The 15264-nt window shown below is 43.9% G+C and overlaps 3 protein-coding genes and 1 non-coding gene across 8 annotated transcripts; all 4 read left to right on the forward strand.

Annotated features, from left to right (window-relative positions):
- The first annotated feature begins 1585 nt into the window (after nucleotides 1–1585).
- Nucleotides 1586–3792, forward strand: LOC129593123 (uncharacterized). Its single transcript, XM_055489310.1, has 2 exons — nucleotides 1586–2075; nucleotides 2985–3792. Exons 1-2 carry the CDS (start codon nucleotides 1802–1804, stop codon nucleotides 3452–3454), a joined length of 744 nt encoding a protein of 247 aa, XP_055345285.1. The 5' UTR covers nucleotides 1586–1801; the 3' UTR covers nucleotides 3455–3792.
- Nucleotides 3793–4752: 960 nt separating this feature from the next.
- LOC129593056 (uncharacterized) lies at nucleotides 4753–7697 on the forward strand. The gene is made up of 5 exons (XM_055489235.1): nucleotides 4753–4923; nucleotides 5077–5202; nucleotides 5281–5629; nucleotides 5683–6077; nucleotides 6805–7697. Exons 1-5 carry the CDS (start codon nucleotides 4848–4850, stop codon nucleotides 7512–7514), a joined length of 1656 nt encoding a protein of 551 aa, XP_055345210.1. The 5' UTR covers nucleotides 4753–4847; the 3' UTR covers nucleotides 7515–7697.
- Nucleotides 7698–9831: 2134 nt separating this feature from the next.
- Nucleotides 9832–9903, forward strand: Trnaq-cug (transfer RNA glutamine (anticodon CUG)). The gene has a single exon. It is a non-coding gene; the product is annotated as a tRNA-Gln (tRNA).
- Nucleotides 9904–10730: 827 nt separating this feature from the next.
- On the forward strand, nucleotides 10731–14491 carry LOC129593057 (uncharacterized). Of its 5 annotated transcripts, none has more exons than XM_055489241.1 (5): nucleotides 10731–11209; nucleotides 11500–11655; nucleotides 11735–12499; nucleotides 13384–13712; nucleotides 13930–14491. In XM_055489241.1, the coding sequence occupies exons 1-5, from the start codon at nucleotides 11137–11139 to the stop codon at nucleotides 13957–13959; spliced, it is 1353 nt and encodes a 450-aa protein (XP_055345216.1). In that variant the 5' UTR covers nucleotides 10731–11136; the 3' UTR covers nucleotides 13960–14491. The 5 variants fall into 5 exon arrangements, with proteins under 5 accessions (XP_055345216.1, XP_055345212.1, XP_055345215.1 ...); XM_055489237.1 differs by having other exon boundaries at nucleotides 10732–10956; nucleotides 11114–11209; nucleotides 13384–14491; XM_055489240.1 differs by having other exon boundaries at nucleotides 10732–10956; nucleotides 11114–11209; nucleotides 11503–11655; nucleotides 13384–14491.
- Nucleotides 14492–15264: the final 773 nt, after the last annotated feature.

The raw sequence follows: 15264 nt of genomic DNA on the forward strand, positions 1-15264 counted from the left end.
GTGGCTGCATTAATGGTGTATCAAGGAGATTATCTCCCTGATCCATTACGGTTGCTTTCCTCGGTTTACGAGGTTTATCTTCGAGGACTTTGTGGGTAACTTCCACGCCTGTCCCTTTCAACTGATTCGTTTTACTACGGGTGACTTTGTCTTGTTGTGTAGCTTCACTCGTGCCAGCCTTTGCTGGATCATCGGTTATTCCTTTTAATGCCTTACTGGCTGATTTTAGGACGTCTTCGACGCCCTGCTTCAGTCTATCGATAGCTGGTTGTTTCCTTACTGGTGAACGATTTACGGGCATTATGCCGTCAAAACTCAGACGATAGAATTCAGAATTAAATTCTAGACTTATTTCGAAATAGGTCTTTTCACTGTATACACTATGCACTGCATTGTAGGTCAATGCGTTTCAATGTATCGCTGCTTTGCAGTCTGCAACTAGTCTTGGCCTGGGCGGCTATAAATAGCCTGCTCGGCTATCTCCTATTGTTTCGCTTTGCGATTTGCTGCCACTGATAAAATCAGCTAGTTCGTCAGCACTAGCACCACAAGGAAACTCTTGCCAGAACGATCGTCCTGTTAAATGTCGTCTGCATTTCTTCAAATTAATAACTTATCAATTCGGAACAATCGTTCCACTACAAAAGAATATCGTCTAGATAGACGGTTTGAATTTCTGTCACGATTATTTTGACGGTTTTACCGTCGACCACAATAACCAAAACGTTCTTCATTTCAGTACCAGATCACAAACAACTTCCTCCTCAGACAACTCTAATATGTTAGAGACAATCGTCTCGATATCTTCCTTAAACCCGTAAAAGGAAAATTAAAATAAGTCAGGGAAATAATCCCACTTCGGTATTATCTGCTAGGAATTAATCCCGTAGAGTATGCGCAACAACCACTGGTTTATTGCCTACCACTGTTTGTACGCAATCCGCGGTTCTTCTCCGTGCTGGCGGCCGCGTGCCTTCCGAACCAGCGACGCTCCTTGCTTCTGTACGGGTTCTTCTGCTGCTGGTTGTTGTGGGCTATCGCTGGTGACCCGGGGTCTCCACTGAAGAAGAGGAAACTTCCGTGTTACAGCGTTTGTGAGTGAACGCTGTTGAGTGCAAACTAGAGGGAATGACGAGGATCTTAAGGCATCTCCACCATCTCGGAGAAGCGTCTACGCTGTACAGAGAAATGACAACGGGAACAACATCTCCTCGAAATAATCGCTTTTATTTCAAAGAAATAAATGCTAATCAGCATCAAAAACAAATCTCTAAAGGTGAGAAAAAGGGCATGAAAACCAAGGAAAGCTAGGAAACGATGTTAACGGTTCCGATGCTGGCACCCGAATGGCAAAACATGCTTCAGCATGTGCGCAGAATGGCAAAATGGTGAGCCGATCCAATGATGGTGAGGCGTATGTGCCACTATCCTGTGCTATATGCACAGCACTCTGACAGCGGTTTTGGTCAATTTAACCGACGGCCCGTTGGTGACCTTCGAAAACCTGTCTGCCGTTCGCGAACAAACCATCATACTGACTTGTACTACTGCACATCATCTCGCACCACCGGCAAGCTGGTTAGGCTGAACATGCCAAACCTCCTGAACTTCGAACTACAAACATACCAAACCTCCTGAACTTCGAACTGCTACGATATGGTTGTTAAGAAAGCTGATTTCTGGTCGTCAATTAAACTACGGATGATAATGTTTGGCATTTTTTGCTAACACCACGCTGCGCTCGCTGGAAAAGAATTTACCGGCACTGCGTCTGATCTCTCTGGAGAGGGGCTTCAGCGAAATGGAAGTGTTCAGCAAGGACATTATAGACTATCTCCGCAATCTGCATTGTGGAGACGAATACGAGTGGTACAGGCACTGGTGGAGCAGTAACGGATTGCTGCAGAGTGCTGGCAGGAAGCAAATTTTCAGTATTCCCATTATGTCATGGCACAATGATGACTTGGCAAAAAGAGACGTGTTCCTGCCGATTGACTGTGCCGTAGTGCCGTTTGCAAACGGTTCCGGCTCCATTGATTTTGCGCAGTACACCTTCTCCATCAACGAAGACACATGTAAGCTAATTTATTGGCTTTTTGTATGCCTGAAACCCCTTCCCCCTTTAAATTTATCCCATCAACCCTTCATTTTTTAAACTAATTAATTGTAAGAGATAATGCTGGAAAATGAAAGAAAGTTCGCACACGTCCATGGGGAATCAGCGCATCCGGTTTTCCCAAATCATCATCCTTGTTTTTGTAGGGCACGCTTCTGTATATTTCAACTGATTTGCATACTCTCGCAAGCAAACGGGCCGAGCACGCCTTAGGCATACGCGCGGGAGGTTATCCGAGCAAGGAATGTTTGTTGTAACAGCCAATAAAGGTTAAGCGTATGATTCTTATCTAGGCAGGGCTACTACAGTAGATCAAAGTTTCAAAAAAGTAGATGATCATTTTAGCTCAAATCAAACTCTTTTTGATGTCTATTTCACGCAGATATACATGTAGAAGAATTCGAGCAAAATCAGACATGTATCATGTTTTTGAAATAATTAAAAGATTGTACATGTTATAAATACATTAAATGAGCCTAAGCATTTAAATAAATCAAGAGGAAATCAAATCAGTATTATCTCCCCCGTTGCAGCAAATATTCGCAGAATCAAGAGCTTTGGCATTCAAAGGCTTTTCATTTTTTCCCTTTGTTCTGCCACATTTTACAAGCCGAATATTGCTCACAAACAATTTTCGTGTCAGCGTGTAGAAATGCAAAAACTAGTAACTACACGTCAATATGCCAGAAAAATTGCTACTGTATATAAAATGCATTTTGCATATTTATACATATGCTCGTATGTGTTGGTAAAGTACAGACCGTTGCTGTGTGTACATATTGTGACGGTCGGAACTAATCTATGTATGTTCTACTGTTTTGAAAAAACAACCTGGCTAATAAAATTCAGTTGGCGATTTTTGTGATAGATTTGAGGGAAGTTCCGAAAACCCATCCGGACAGCATGGTTCAAGACACGTTCCCGGCATTATCCACGGATGGACCGACGCAGACGGAGTGCGATCTCTCGTTCCTGAACTTGCGATGCCCATCACTTCAATCGATTAACAGTGTGAACTGTGAACACCCGGATTTTAGTGATCAAGCGCTGTATGCACCATCCTGCTTGGGCGATTTGCGGCGTTTATCCGGGATGCTGGCGCAACTACCTCCTCGTGCTCTGATCATGACCTGGATGGATAACATCACGATTGGCATCTCCGACATGGGCTACGTGAGACCCTACGTCGTTGCCTTCTTTATAAAATGGGTTTGCTCGAAGCCTCGCACGGCAAACCTACTGTACCAACTCCGGCTGGTCAATTTATTGGATTATGGGCTCTTCGACAACACCAATTTAGATATAAAAAAATCGATTTTCACCATTCGCCAAAACTGAGAGAATTCAGGCTGGTTAACTCCACGATTCGCACCCTCGAAATTAACGCCTTCTCGGGTCTTTCATCTCTCGGACTGCTGTCACTGGAGGAATATTTTCGTGTTCGACCGACAGATGATTCCTGGTTTATTCCAGTTTATGACCAACGCCTCCGTAACTACCTGTTCCGACTGCACTGCAGCTGTGAGTTTGACTGGTTTCGACGCTGGCGCGAAAATAACACGGCACTGGTGGTGGAAGCGGATCAGGGTGAAGTGTGGTCTGTTGGGCCGTACTCGTTCAACGACCTGTACTACCCGATCGATGCATTTGTGCCCATCGACTGCGCCCAGTCCATTCCGAACAGTCCAGATAATGTTGAGGTAACCAGACGGCGTTTTCGCTGAACGAGCCAATCTGTTAAATAGTTTATTGCGTGAAATGACCAACTAACATTGCTACGCCGTTTTTGCGTTTTCTAAACATTCGTCTAGCTTAGCTTGTTTAGTGCCCAACGACCACTTGCGGTTGACTAAAGAACTGTACCGCACTCGGTTTCATGACTTTGCTGGCATTAGCGGCTTTGGAATCAAAATCAATCAAAACCAAACAGTTGTGGAAACTGAATTTATTAAGTAGTTTACTGTATCATGCACACTAATATTCGGTGTTTTTCGGGGTTGAAAAATACGAAAGAGTAACAGCTTACGGACTTCGTAACTGAACCACGCTTCAGCACTCTGTCAACCAAAAATAGAAGGCAGAGCATTTTTTCGAAAGCGAGAAGAAAGAACTGAAAAACAGGCTAAAGCACATTTAATCTCAAAACTTTTATGCGACTCTGCTTCAGGTTGGACTGTGGCAACGGGATGGGCTCGGTGCTGGGATGCACAGTGTGTATAAATACGTCAGTTGAAGGAAGTACTTTGTAGTAAGCAATTATACACGATATCGCTGCCCGCAGTAACAGTAGAATGGAAATGGCCGTGTCATGTACCTCAACATCCTGATATTTGTTCATGAAATGACTCAAACACCTTCAGGTTTCAGAGACTGTTACCGCATTCGCGTCCAACGCTTTTTACCAGAAAAAAAATCAGCCAAACTACCACGAACGGCATAAGCAGCACGATCGGCTAATAATATACTAATTAATTCTGCGTTAGCACATAATCGCCAGGGTGGGTGAAATTGCAGTTTATCAGCTCCGGGAAAAGCATAAGTCGCGGAGACGGAAGTAACCGCCAAAAGGCATCATTAACACTTTGCAAACATGCGACTAGTTGCAGAATTTCGATGTATACTATCGATAACGTTTACAAGCGTCAAATTCTTTTGGCTGGCCACTGCGCGAGCAGCCTGGTAGTATTGAATCCTTAATTTCAACTGTTTATTGTGGCTAAAAAATACAGCAATGGAGAACGCATGGATCCCGCTGTTTAGTGTGCTCTGTTTTGTCTCATGGAAAGCAACCATCGCCAACGTAACAAGTAAGTAAGACGACCGGCTCGTGTACTCGTTACAACAACCGTAACGAAAGTTTTCATAACACTATACGAACGATTTTTTTTTGGATAACCGCTGTATATTGTACAGGAGCATGGTTGTATTTTTATTAATAAAGTTTCCTTATTCTCCTCCAGCGCCGATTCCTGTTCCCCATTTTTCCGCGGAGCCGATAACGCGCGATCAGTGTGCAGTGCAGTACACAAAAAATTGTCGTCCGATTTACGTGAAAGGATTCGTCAATATCGTGGCTTATCCGATCTGTTAAGTACAAAATGGTCAACATGCCTTGTCACTTAATCAAATTGTGTACTCATTTTTGTTTGATTTTATCCGCACAGATAACTACGAGGACAATCCCGAGCAAGAGATCTTCAGACAAGTGAATTGTACCTTTACCAACGGTGTGCAACTGCACTGCAACGACGGAGTCACTTCCCACGAAATCCGACAACTGGCCGAGTCTCTATCACAGCCGCCGATGCGGGCGGTCTTGGTTAACTTAACCGACGGTCCATTGGTGACCTTCGACAACTTGTCGCCGGTTCGCGCACAAACCATCATACTGAACCTGTACAACTGCACTTCGGCTCGCACCACCGGTAAATTGCCCACCTTGGGCTTCTCGAATCTGCTGAGCTTTGAACTACACAACTGCTACGATACGGTTGTTCAAAAAGCAGATTTCGGATTGTCAATGAATGAATGGACTTTATTTCTCAATATGTACAAAGCGAGCTTCAATTGTCAATCAAACTGCGGATGATCATTTTTGCTAACACCACACTACGTACACTGGAAAAAGACACTTTTAGAGATTTACCGGCATTGCGTCTGATCTCCCTGGAAAACGGATTCAGCGAAACGGAAGTGTTCAGTAAAGACATTATTGATTATCTGCGAAAATTACACTGCGGAAGTGAATACGAGTGGTACAGGCAGTGGTGGAGCGGAAGTAATTTACTGCGCAGTGCCAATAAGAAAGAAATCTTCAACATTCCTGGTAATTCATGGCACAATGAGCAGTTGACAGCTGACAAGGTATTTCTGCCGATTGATTGTGCAGTCTCTCCCTTTCCAAACGGTTCCGGCTCCATTGATTTCGAACAAAATGCCTTCCCCATCAACAAAACTTCGTGTAAGCTGAACTTGTTACCCATATGCGAAAACATAATTTCTTAAGGCCTTTGGAATACTAGTAATTGAAACCTGTGTATGTACTTGTAGAAATGCATAAATTTGTGTGTTTGTGCACTTCCCGCCTCGTCCTCAATTATTAGCTGGCCGGACTTTCTGCTTTTGGGCAGAATCAAAGGCGGGGCTGACTTACGTTATCCCGCTTTCGATGAAAGCACATTTCATGAGAAATATACCTTGATAACAAATTGCCACTGCGACAGCCACGTAATGTACAGAGTATGTGGGCAGGCAGGTATCCAGGCAAACCAGAACCAAAATAAAGGTCTTGCTGTAGTATTTTCTAATTCTTACAAGGTTGTTTTACATTGTGAATTTGCTATGAACTGTGGAAAAATTGTAATTAAATTGGTTTGAAGAAAGGTTTTCATAGCTATTTGCTTACAGCAAAGTTTCTATAGGGTAGAACATCGAAACACATCTAACGTTACGCGCAGTTAAACGTGGCCCATTTTATGTTGCCAAATCTTAACAACAGCAATTTGCGCGTGCAAATAAAATTTTGAGTTGATGTAAAGAAAACTTCTAATTACTAAAAAGCGCAAAAAGCAACGAAAAAATTATTTGCAAGCGCGAGGAAGTTGCATTTGGTGTACAGGAAATTAAGATATGGATCGGTCACTAATTAAATCTTGCAGTTACATGGCGGATCTTTTGTTTACTGATAGATGAGCGGGTTTCTTCGAACTGTCGCCGAGATGAAGTGGCCGAGGACACGTCCCCGGTGTTCTGCACGGAACCACTGACGCAGGCAGAGTGCGACTTCGTGCAGCTGGATTTGCAATGTCCATCCCTCAGAATAATGCCCGATTATGTCTACTGTCCTCACCCGGAAAGAACCGGCAATTTCTTGGACCCACCGTACTGTTTGCGCGATCTACACCGATTATCTGGAATACTGGCGCAACTGCCTCCCCGCGCTCTGGCCATGACCTGGATGGATAACCTGACCATCGAAAGCGCCGATCTGGGACAAGTGCGACCATACATTCTTACTTTTGACATATCGTGGTGCCACCTGACTCGCGCCACAAATCTACTAAATCGGCTCAGGCTGGTCAATGTCCTAGGGTTTGGGCTTATCGACTGCACTAATTTAGATATCAAAAAGATTGATTTCCACAATTCGCGCAAGCTACGGGAATTCAGGTTATCCAACTGCACCATCCGCACTTTGGAAGTCGATGCTTTTGCGGATCTTCCCTCACTCGCAATGCTGTCAGTGGAGGACTATTTTCGTACTGGACCCGAAGTGCACGGTCACACCTGGACATGGCAGTGTACGATCAACGCATCCGTGACTACCTGTTCCGGCTTCATTGTAGCTGTGAGTTTGCCTGGTTTCGGCGCTGGCGAGAGAATAACACGGCATTGGTAAGCGATGTGGATCAGGGTGAAGTGTGGTTTGTCGGGCACTTTGTTTACAACGAAATATTCTTCCCGACGGATGCGTTTGTGCCCATTGACTGCGCGCAGCCTATTCCGTATGGAGCGGGTGGTGTTGATGCTAACCAGAAAGTGTATTCGCTAAATGAACCGATCTGCTAATATTAATGCATGAGTTAAAAAGGTCGCATTTCAGCGTCATTTCCGTTATTTTCGAGTTTTGTTTAATGCATGCATGCCTTTTGCCACTTAATAAAAAGCCTAATGGTAGAAGTCTTCTGAAGTTATTGGCATTAGCGGCTACCTCATCCTGCACAAGCATATTTGATTTTCGTCCAAATTTCTTCATTCACATGCTAGCAAATGAAATGATTAACACACCTCCCGGGATTGTTTTCGCCTCCGCCCCCATTGAATTCTACCAGAAAGAACCTATTAATCGGCATCAACGTATATTAAGCAATTTTACCAAGCGTTCGTCAGAAAATAATTGCCAGGGTGAGTGAAATCGCACTTTAACAGCTCTTGGAATCCATTCAGACGCGCAAACGGAAATGGCTGCCGGCATCGTTGAAAGTCTGTAAACATTAAACTTCAGATAACTGCACAATTTCCATGAACGCTATCGATAACGTGTATGATCAGCGCGTCCGTAATTGTCTGTTCCTGCACTGTGGCTGTGAGTTTGACAGCGTTCGGCGTTGGCGCGAAAACAACACGGCATTAATGAGCCACCCGAAGGAGATAGAAGTTTGGTTCATCATACCCTATAATATGTTAGCGATTTGTGCCACCCGGTCGATGTGTTTGTTCCTATCGATGCGTCTAGCCGACTCCGCATGGATCCGATGGTGTTAATGCTAACCAGACGGCGTATTAGCGGTTCGCTAATTAATTTTTTATCAAAGATTCATCCAGCTAAAATTCCTGCGTAAACTGCGTTGGTTTCGCTTCCTGCTAAATATTTTTCTAATCCTGGCCGCTTATCTAAGTTACTTTATTGGTATAACTGCTGTTAAAAGGGGAAAAAGCGTCTTACAAGCAGCTTACTGGATTATTGAACGGCTTTGCTAGCGACAACTCTGCAGTCACACAGCATACTGTACAGTCCAGTCCGTACAGTCCATTGCGAAGTGACTATTTTATTTTACCCCTGTCTTTGTGGCAAAATGATGTAGCAGAAGCTAGAGGTGTCAAACCGTACCCGGTACCACCGTATACGGTATACGGTACGGTCCAACCGTAAGGATCCGTATAAAGAATGATTACGGTAAAAAAGTTGCCGTACGTAACCGTAAGCAATGAAGGTACGGCAAAACCGTAACCGGAATGATATTTGTTACGGACAATTACGGTAATCGCAATAAAAAATAAATTTTCACGAAATTGTCTTATTCGCGGTTACTGTGTTAACATGCACTGCGGAATTCTGTTTCAATAATGGCCGCCTGAAGTAAGCAGTTACAAAACTAAGCAGTGTTCGCAGTGTCGGTCACACCCTGCAGTGACTACAGTTTACAGCGTATCCTGGTTTCTATTTGCTGCATTACGTTTCCAGTTGCCGCTCTACTTTAACAGTTCCAACAAGTAGCACTGCAGCAGAGAGGCTTTTTAGCCAAAGTGGTCACGTTGTGAATAGTCGACGTACAAATCTTGATTCTGATACCGTGGATGATCTGCTATTTGTGAAATGGAATTAAAAATGAATGTGCCGTAGTTTACCGTACTTTGCCGTAATGGGTTAGAAATTAGCACTACCGTAACCGTAGAGCCATAGAAAATGACTGCCGTAATGGTACCGTAGTCGTAAACCGTTATGACGGGACCGTACGTAACCGTACGAAAATTTTATACGGTTTGCCACCTCTAGCAGAAGCATAAGCGTAATAATATTTTGCCACACTGCAAAATACTGTGGTAAAATAGCCATACAATTTTTTGGTTCAGAGGTGAAAACAAGGGGTGTGGTTTACAGTACCTTTATAGTGACTTTATACTCAGTCTTACAGACAACGGAAAATGAGAACGCTTTGGCTTGTGCATTCAGTCACACAATATAACTGTCAGATTAAAAATCAGTGTGCACTGTGCAGCGGTAGCACAGCAAGCACAGTGCGCATGTAACCACGTTCACTTGTATAGTAAGTTTGCACCAAAATTTAGTGAAATGGACTGTATGTCAGTCAGCCACTTCAAAGTTACGTAACCTGACGTATTGTGTAGCTTATCTGCAAGCGGCAGGCTGATTTTATTATCAGCTTACAAAACTTGTATGCTTCTACGATAAACAGAAATATCCTGTTAACAACGGTTGTATGGTGTAGTGGTTAGCACGTCGGACTCTGAATCCGTCGACCCGAGTTCGACTCTCGGTACGACCTATTTTTTTGCTTTTCTGAATGTCGCACTGAATGGACTGAATATCGCTGCGAGTTAATAAGCAATAGCTGATTTTAAAAAAGCAGCGGGTGGAATTTTTGATTTCATTTTATAGCAATATTCCTATCAATATTCATTTCGTTCTGCTAAACATGAAACAAATGTGACCACCGCAGTAGAAAAAATACCACGTCAAAATTATGGGGGGTGTTTTTTTTAATTTTAGCAGTTTGCAACAATCTTGTCCACGGGGGTACAAAAACTTCGAATATTAATGTCTTGCTTTTGGGTTTATTTTCCGTCGACTGCTAGCCAGTTACGCTTCGAATTCTGAAGCGATTTGCTGTCATATCTATAGCATCTATAGCAGTTCAATACTGTAGGTACACAAACATTCCCAGTGCATCATTCATTTTCAGGCACTGAAGGTTATTTGTGACATTAAAAGTATTTATTAAAATAATCGCGATTGGAAAATAAGGTTTAGTGCATAATGTATTGTTGTCCCGTTCCATGCGCAATACGTATGACGTACTACGTACGGTCGTTTGAGTGATGTACTCGTACAAGCACTCCTGCTATGGGTAACTGGGTAAGTGAATGAGTAAGTAATGTTCGGATTATGTAGTATGCCACTTGAAAAAATAATTGCATGTTTACAAAACGATAGTACAGTAACTGGGCAGGAGGCGTACTTATATTGAATTAGTAATGAACATGCAGTCAGATATAACTCGGCGTATTATGTATTTAGCAGTATAACAGAAATAACTGTAATATCAAGTGCTTCAACAAAACTCACAAACCGCGACAGCATTTGCATCGCCGCAAGACAGCGCAGTACTGTTCCGATCCGGATATAATACAGAGAATGCCAAAACAATAAATCAGCACAGTTAAACGGCACCCCGCCGAACAGGCCTCCGCTCTTCGGATTTAGTTAACATTAGTCAGACTAACTCTTTCTTATTTCGTCAGTCAAACATCAGTGATTTATTGAAAAGGCAATCAAACCGGTATCCCTTCTTCGGATAAAAGGTATGCGGACACAGAAGGTATGCTGAACAATCGACGCATTTATCAACAGAATGATCAATTCTGCACATTATTCGATTAATCGAGCTGCATTAATTTCTTAATCGGGTTGCAAGTTTGCAACATCGGGGCTCAAAAGTTTTCTGATTCCTTAACACTGCAAATTGCTGTTACTAGGTAATAGAAACCAAATTTTTCAAATGGGCACTTCTTGGCTGTGGATTTGCGTCTCCTGTATGTTTCTCTGGAAACCGATTGTGATGACCAAGCAGAGTAAGTCAAATTTCTTTTAACTTATTTATATAATAGTTGCGGGATTTCGGTAAATGTGTTTGTTGAATCACAGATGGTAGAATGATTTTTTTGATGGTGGAATGTAGGGCAAAAATGCCACAACGTTCGAATTCGCTGTACTGTATGGTTGCATCTCCGTAACCTGTGCATAATACTGTTTCTGTCTTTCTGAGCGTAATAGGTAATATTATAAATGTGGCGGCACCTATTACTCCACAGTAAAATAAGCAGATCAAATTGGAAAATATTGCTATGATAACATTTGCTAGCAGGTTCATTGAACGATCAGCGCTATACCGCCACCGCAACTCCGTTTCCACGTTTCTCCGCGGAGCCAATGACGCGCGATCAGTGTACTCTGCAGTTCACTGAAAATTGCCGTCCTTTTTCGTTGAATAGCTATTCGTTCCTATACTCCATTAACGGTTAGCCAAAAACCGACACTCCTCTGAAATTTGATTTACGGCCTTTTCGCAGTCTTATTTGTTTCTTTATTCCGCGTAGATGAATTCTGGGCGAACCATTTCTCTATAAACTCCACCGTAATATCCGATCAAGTAACCCCGGTTAACTGCAGTTTCAACCATGGTCTGCACCTGAACTGCAATAACCAAGTCAATGCCCAAGAAATGCGCCAATTGGCTGCGTCGTTATCGCAGCCACCGCTACGGGCGGTTTTCGTGAACTTGACCGATGGCCCACTAGTGACCTTGGACAACCTGTCGCCCGTCCGTCAGCAAACGATCATCTTGAACCTGTACTTTTGCGCATCGACTCGCACGACGGGCAAGCTGGTCACGCTAGGCTTCCCGAACCTGCTGAATTTCGAACTGCACAACTGCCGCGCTATGGTTGTAAAGAAAACAGATTTTTGGTCGTCCATCAAACTCCGCATGATCCTCTTCGCGAATACGACCCTGCGCTCATTGGAAGAGAACACTTTCACTGACTTACCAGCCTTACGACTCATCTCCTTAGAAAAGGGCTTCAGTGAAATGGAAGTGTTTAGCAAAGATATAAGAAATTATCTACAAAAGCTGCATTGTGGATGCGAATACGAGTGGTTCCGGCAGTGGTGGAGCAAAAATCAGCTTTTGCGCAGTGTTGACCGAAGTCAAATATTCCATATTCCGACTAACTCATGGCACAACGATAACGTCACAAAAAGAGATATGTATCTGCCAATTGATTGTGCGGCTAATCCGTTTCCAGAGGGTTCGGAATTCATTGATTTCGCACAAGACGCTTTTTCCATCAACGAGAAATCTGGTAAGCAATTTTTCTGCTCTTGGGAACTACGTTGTTAGCGACCACGGCATTAATCCGCACCCGGACATTTGGGAGTGTGACATTTCGCCGCAATTAAATTCGACGCACGACTTTTCGCCGCAAAGAAATTTCGCCGCGGGACATTTTGACGCTGGGACATTTCGGTTAGGGACAACTAGCACTGAGACATTTCGACCTTGCGACATTTTGACGCAAGACGTCTGGTCGCGGACACTTCGCCGCAAAACCATTCGACACGCTTAATTTGCGCAAGTTGTTTTGGTTTTTCGGGAGATTTTTTTGGTCTTTTGGGCTTATTATTCGTTCCTAGGCTGTTCTTAGGTTATTCGTAGGTTATTCTTAGGTCTCTTAGGTTATTCTTAGGCTTCTTATGTCATTCTTAGGTTATTCTTAGGTTTCTTATGTCATTCTTAGGTTATTCTTAGATTTCTTAGGTTTTTCTTAGGTTTCTTAGGTTGTTCTTAAGGTTTTTAGGTCATTCTTAGGTTTCTTAGGTTATTCTTAGGGCTTTCTTATGGTTCTTAGCCTTCGTATTTTAAATTTTTTCCTGCTGAATTGGACTTTTCGTCAAAACAACCCTGCGGCGAAATGTCTCGGCGTCGAAACGGCCGGACGACGAAATGTCTCGCGGCGTAATGTCCTGCCGGTTAAATGTCCGGCGACGAAGCGTCGCAAGGCGAAATGACCTTGCGGCAAAATGTCTGCGACCAAAAGTCCTTCGACGAGTTGTCGGCGGCGAAATGTCGCGGTGCCCATTAATCAATTTGAAAATTTTCGATAATGTTAACGTTTTTGTGTTAATGTTAACCTGTTCAAATTTAGCTTCTCACCAAATATTCCGCTGGGCAGATTTGGTCTTGTAGACGCAGAAAACGGATGCCCGAACGAAATGGAGAATACGCCATTTCCGGTGTTCTCCATGGAACCAGCGACCGCGGCTGAATGTGATTATCAGCAGCAGGACTGGCGGTGCTCGCCCTTGATCACGCCTACACAACGCGAGTGTCCCGAAGCTAACCTCACCGGCAAGCGTTTGAACCCATCGTACTGTCTATCTGAGTTGCGCAGTCAATCGGCGGCTCTTGCGCGACTCCCTCCGCGTCCTCTTAGCCTGTTCTGGCTGGACAACATCACTGCTATTTCGACCGATTTGGGTTACGCACGCTCGTACATCGTCTATTACGAGTCACTGGTGTGTAGTCAACATCGCACAACGGCTTTTATGAACCAACTTAAACTGACCGGCTTGCTGGCGTACCAGCTGTCATATTGCTCCGAACTGGAAATCAGAAAAGCCGATTTTTACTATTCAATTCGACTACGGGAATTTCGCCTGTACAATTCGACGATACGCAGTCTAGAAAACAATGCTTTCTCTGGTCTTCCATCATTGCGTCTGTTGTTATTAGAGAGCAACATGCGGAGCGGACCGGAAATAGAGGGTCACACGTGGACTTTTCCAAAGACTGCGAAATTATCTCTTCCAGTTGCACTGTAGTTGTGGTTTTGCCTGGTTCAGAGATTGGCGCCGACAAAACTCGGCACTGCTGACGTCAGCCGATCAGGGAGAAGTTTGGTTTGCCGCGCAACATTCGTTCAACGAACTGTACGTTCCCGCTGACATGTTTGTCCCGATAGATTGCGCCCAGCCCATTCCTTATGGACCCGATGGTGTAGACACTAACCAGACAGCCTATTCCATCAATGAACCGAACTGCTGGTGAACGGTGAATAATTAGTTAGAGTAGCTATGTCGACGCAGATATCCGTTGGTTATTCTTTACAAACATGGATAGGCAAAAATATATATTTTTTTATCTTCTGTTAGCCCTGCACCCGCTTTAGACAGCCTGACGCAGGTACAAGGACACTGGTAACAAGTAATGCCATGTTTGCTCTGAGTTCCCGCCGGGCATGACTTGCTCCGCATAACGAACAGATATTCAAATTTAATCAGCATTAAAGACCAAACTTCGTCAAAGCAGAAATACTAATAATACTGCTTGTACGGTACCTCGGAGTGTGTTCTTCGGTAATCGATATTAACCTCACACGAAACCGCATTCTCTCACAAATATATCGCAGTAAAATTTGCAACTAAGAAGTCAATGAACCATTCATATTTCACTTAATACTCATGATGGGCTTTAAGCCTAGTTTAACTGTCATACAGCCTGTGCGATCAACAGCCATTACTTCCCGTGAACAGCATGTTTTCCCAAAATTCTACACTGATTGCAACTTATGTACAGACTACAGACCATGCTGCAGTGAGCTGCATAATTTTTAGCGCCGTAGCGTTTTTTGATAGTGATTAGTTGTACGTGTGCCGGAGCTCAGTTCCAGTATCGTGTGTGGTGTACGGGTGTTGGTCCTGTTTTCTTTGCGGTACCAGCCACTGCACTACTGCTGCCCTAGATGGTAGCAGAGCAATACGATTCTCCATTCGCATTCCTCGAGTATTCAACCAAGTGAAGGGATCGGCGTGGAAGAGGGCAACTGATTTGCCGAAACCAAATCAACCCGTGCAGTTCTCCGGCAACAATGTCTGTCGCCAGCTTTCAGTGTGGCCATATGTTGTGTGTGGACGTACACCGTGATGGAAACAGCATCCCCAAACAACTGGTGGAACCCCGATTAGGCAGCCGGAGAAAGCAGACAACCGTGAAAGACCCAGAAAAACAACGGCGAACCAGACGCGGCGGTATGCGAAGCAGGTCTGTTCAAAATGGTGACCTACAACC

The sequence above is a fragment of the Paramacrobiotus metropolitanus genome, unplaced genomic scaffold (genome assembly GCF_019649055.1).
Source record: "Paramacrobiotus metropolitanus isolate TYO unplaced genomic scaffold, Prichtersi_v1.0 Parri_scaffold0000059, whole genome shotgun sequence".
NCBI lineage: Eukaryota > Metazoa > Tardigrada > Eutardigrada > Parachela > Macrobiotidae > Paramacrobiotus > Paramacrobiotus metropolitanus.

Coding starts and splice junctions, on each gene's coding strand:
- LOC129593056 (XM_055489235.1), top strand. CDS start 4,848: ATGGAGAACGCATGGATCCCGCTGTTTAGTGTGCTCTGTTTTGTCTCA. Junction 4,924..5,076: donor AACCATCGCCAACGTAACAA/GTAAGTAAGACG, acceptor ATTCTCCTCCAG/CGCCGATTCCTGTTCCCCAT. Junction 6,078..6,804: donor CCCCATCAACAAAACTTCGT/GTAAGCTGAACT, acceptor GTTTACTGATAG/ATGAGCGGGTTTCTTCGAAC.
- LOC129593123 (XM_055489310.1), top strand. CDS start 1,802: ATGGAAGTGTTCAGCAAGGACATTATAGACTATCTCCGCAATCTGCAT. Junction 2,076..2,984: donor CTCCATCAACGAAGACACAT/GTAAGCTAATTT, acceptor TTTTTGTGATAG/ATTTGAGGGAAGTTCCGAAA.
- LOC129593057 (XM_055489236.1), top strand. CDS start 11,137: ATGGGCACTTCTTGGCTGTGGATTTGCGTCTCCTGTATGTTTCTCTGG. Junction 11,210..11,499: donor GATTGTGATGACCAAGCAGA/GTAAGTCAAATT, acceptor AACATTTGCTAG/CAGGTTCATTGAACGATCAG. Junction 11,656..11,734: donor GTTCCTATACTCCATTAACG/GTTAGCCAAAAA, acceptor TATTCCGCGTAG/ATGAATTCTGGGCGAACCAT.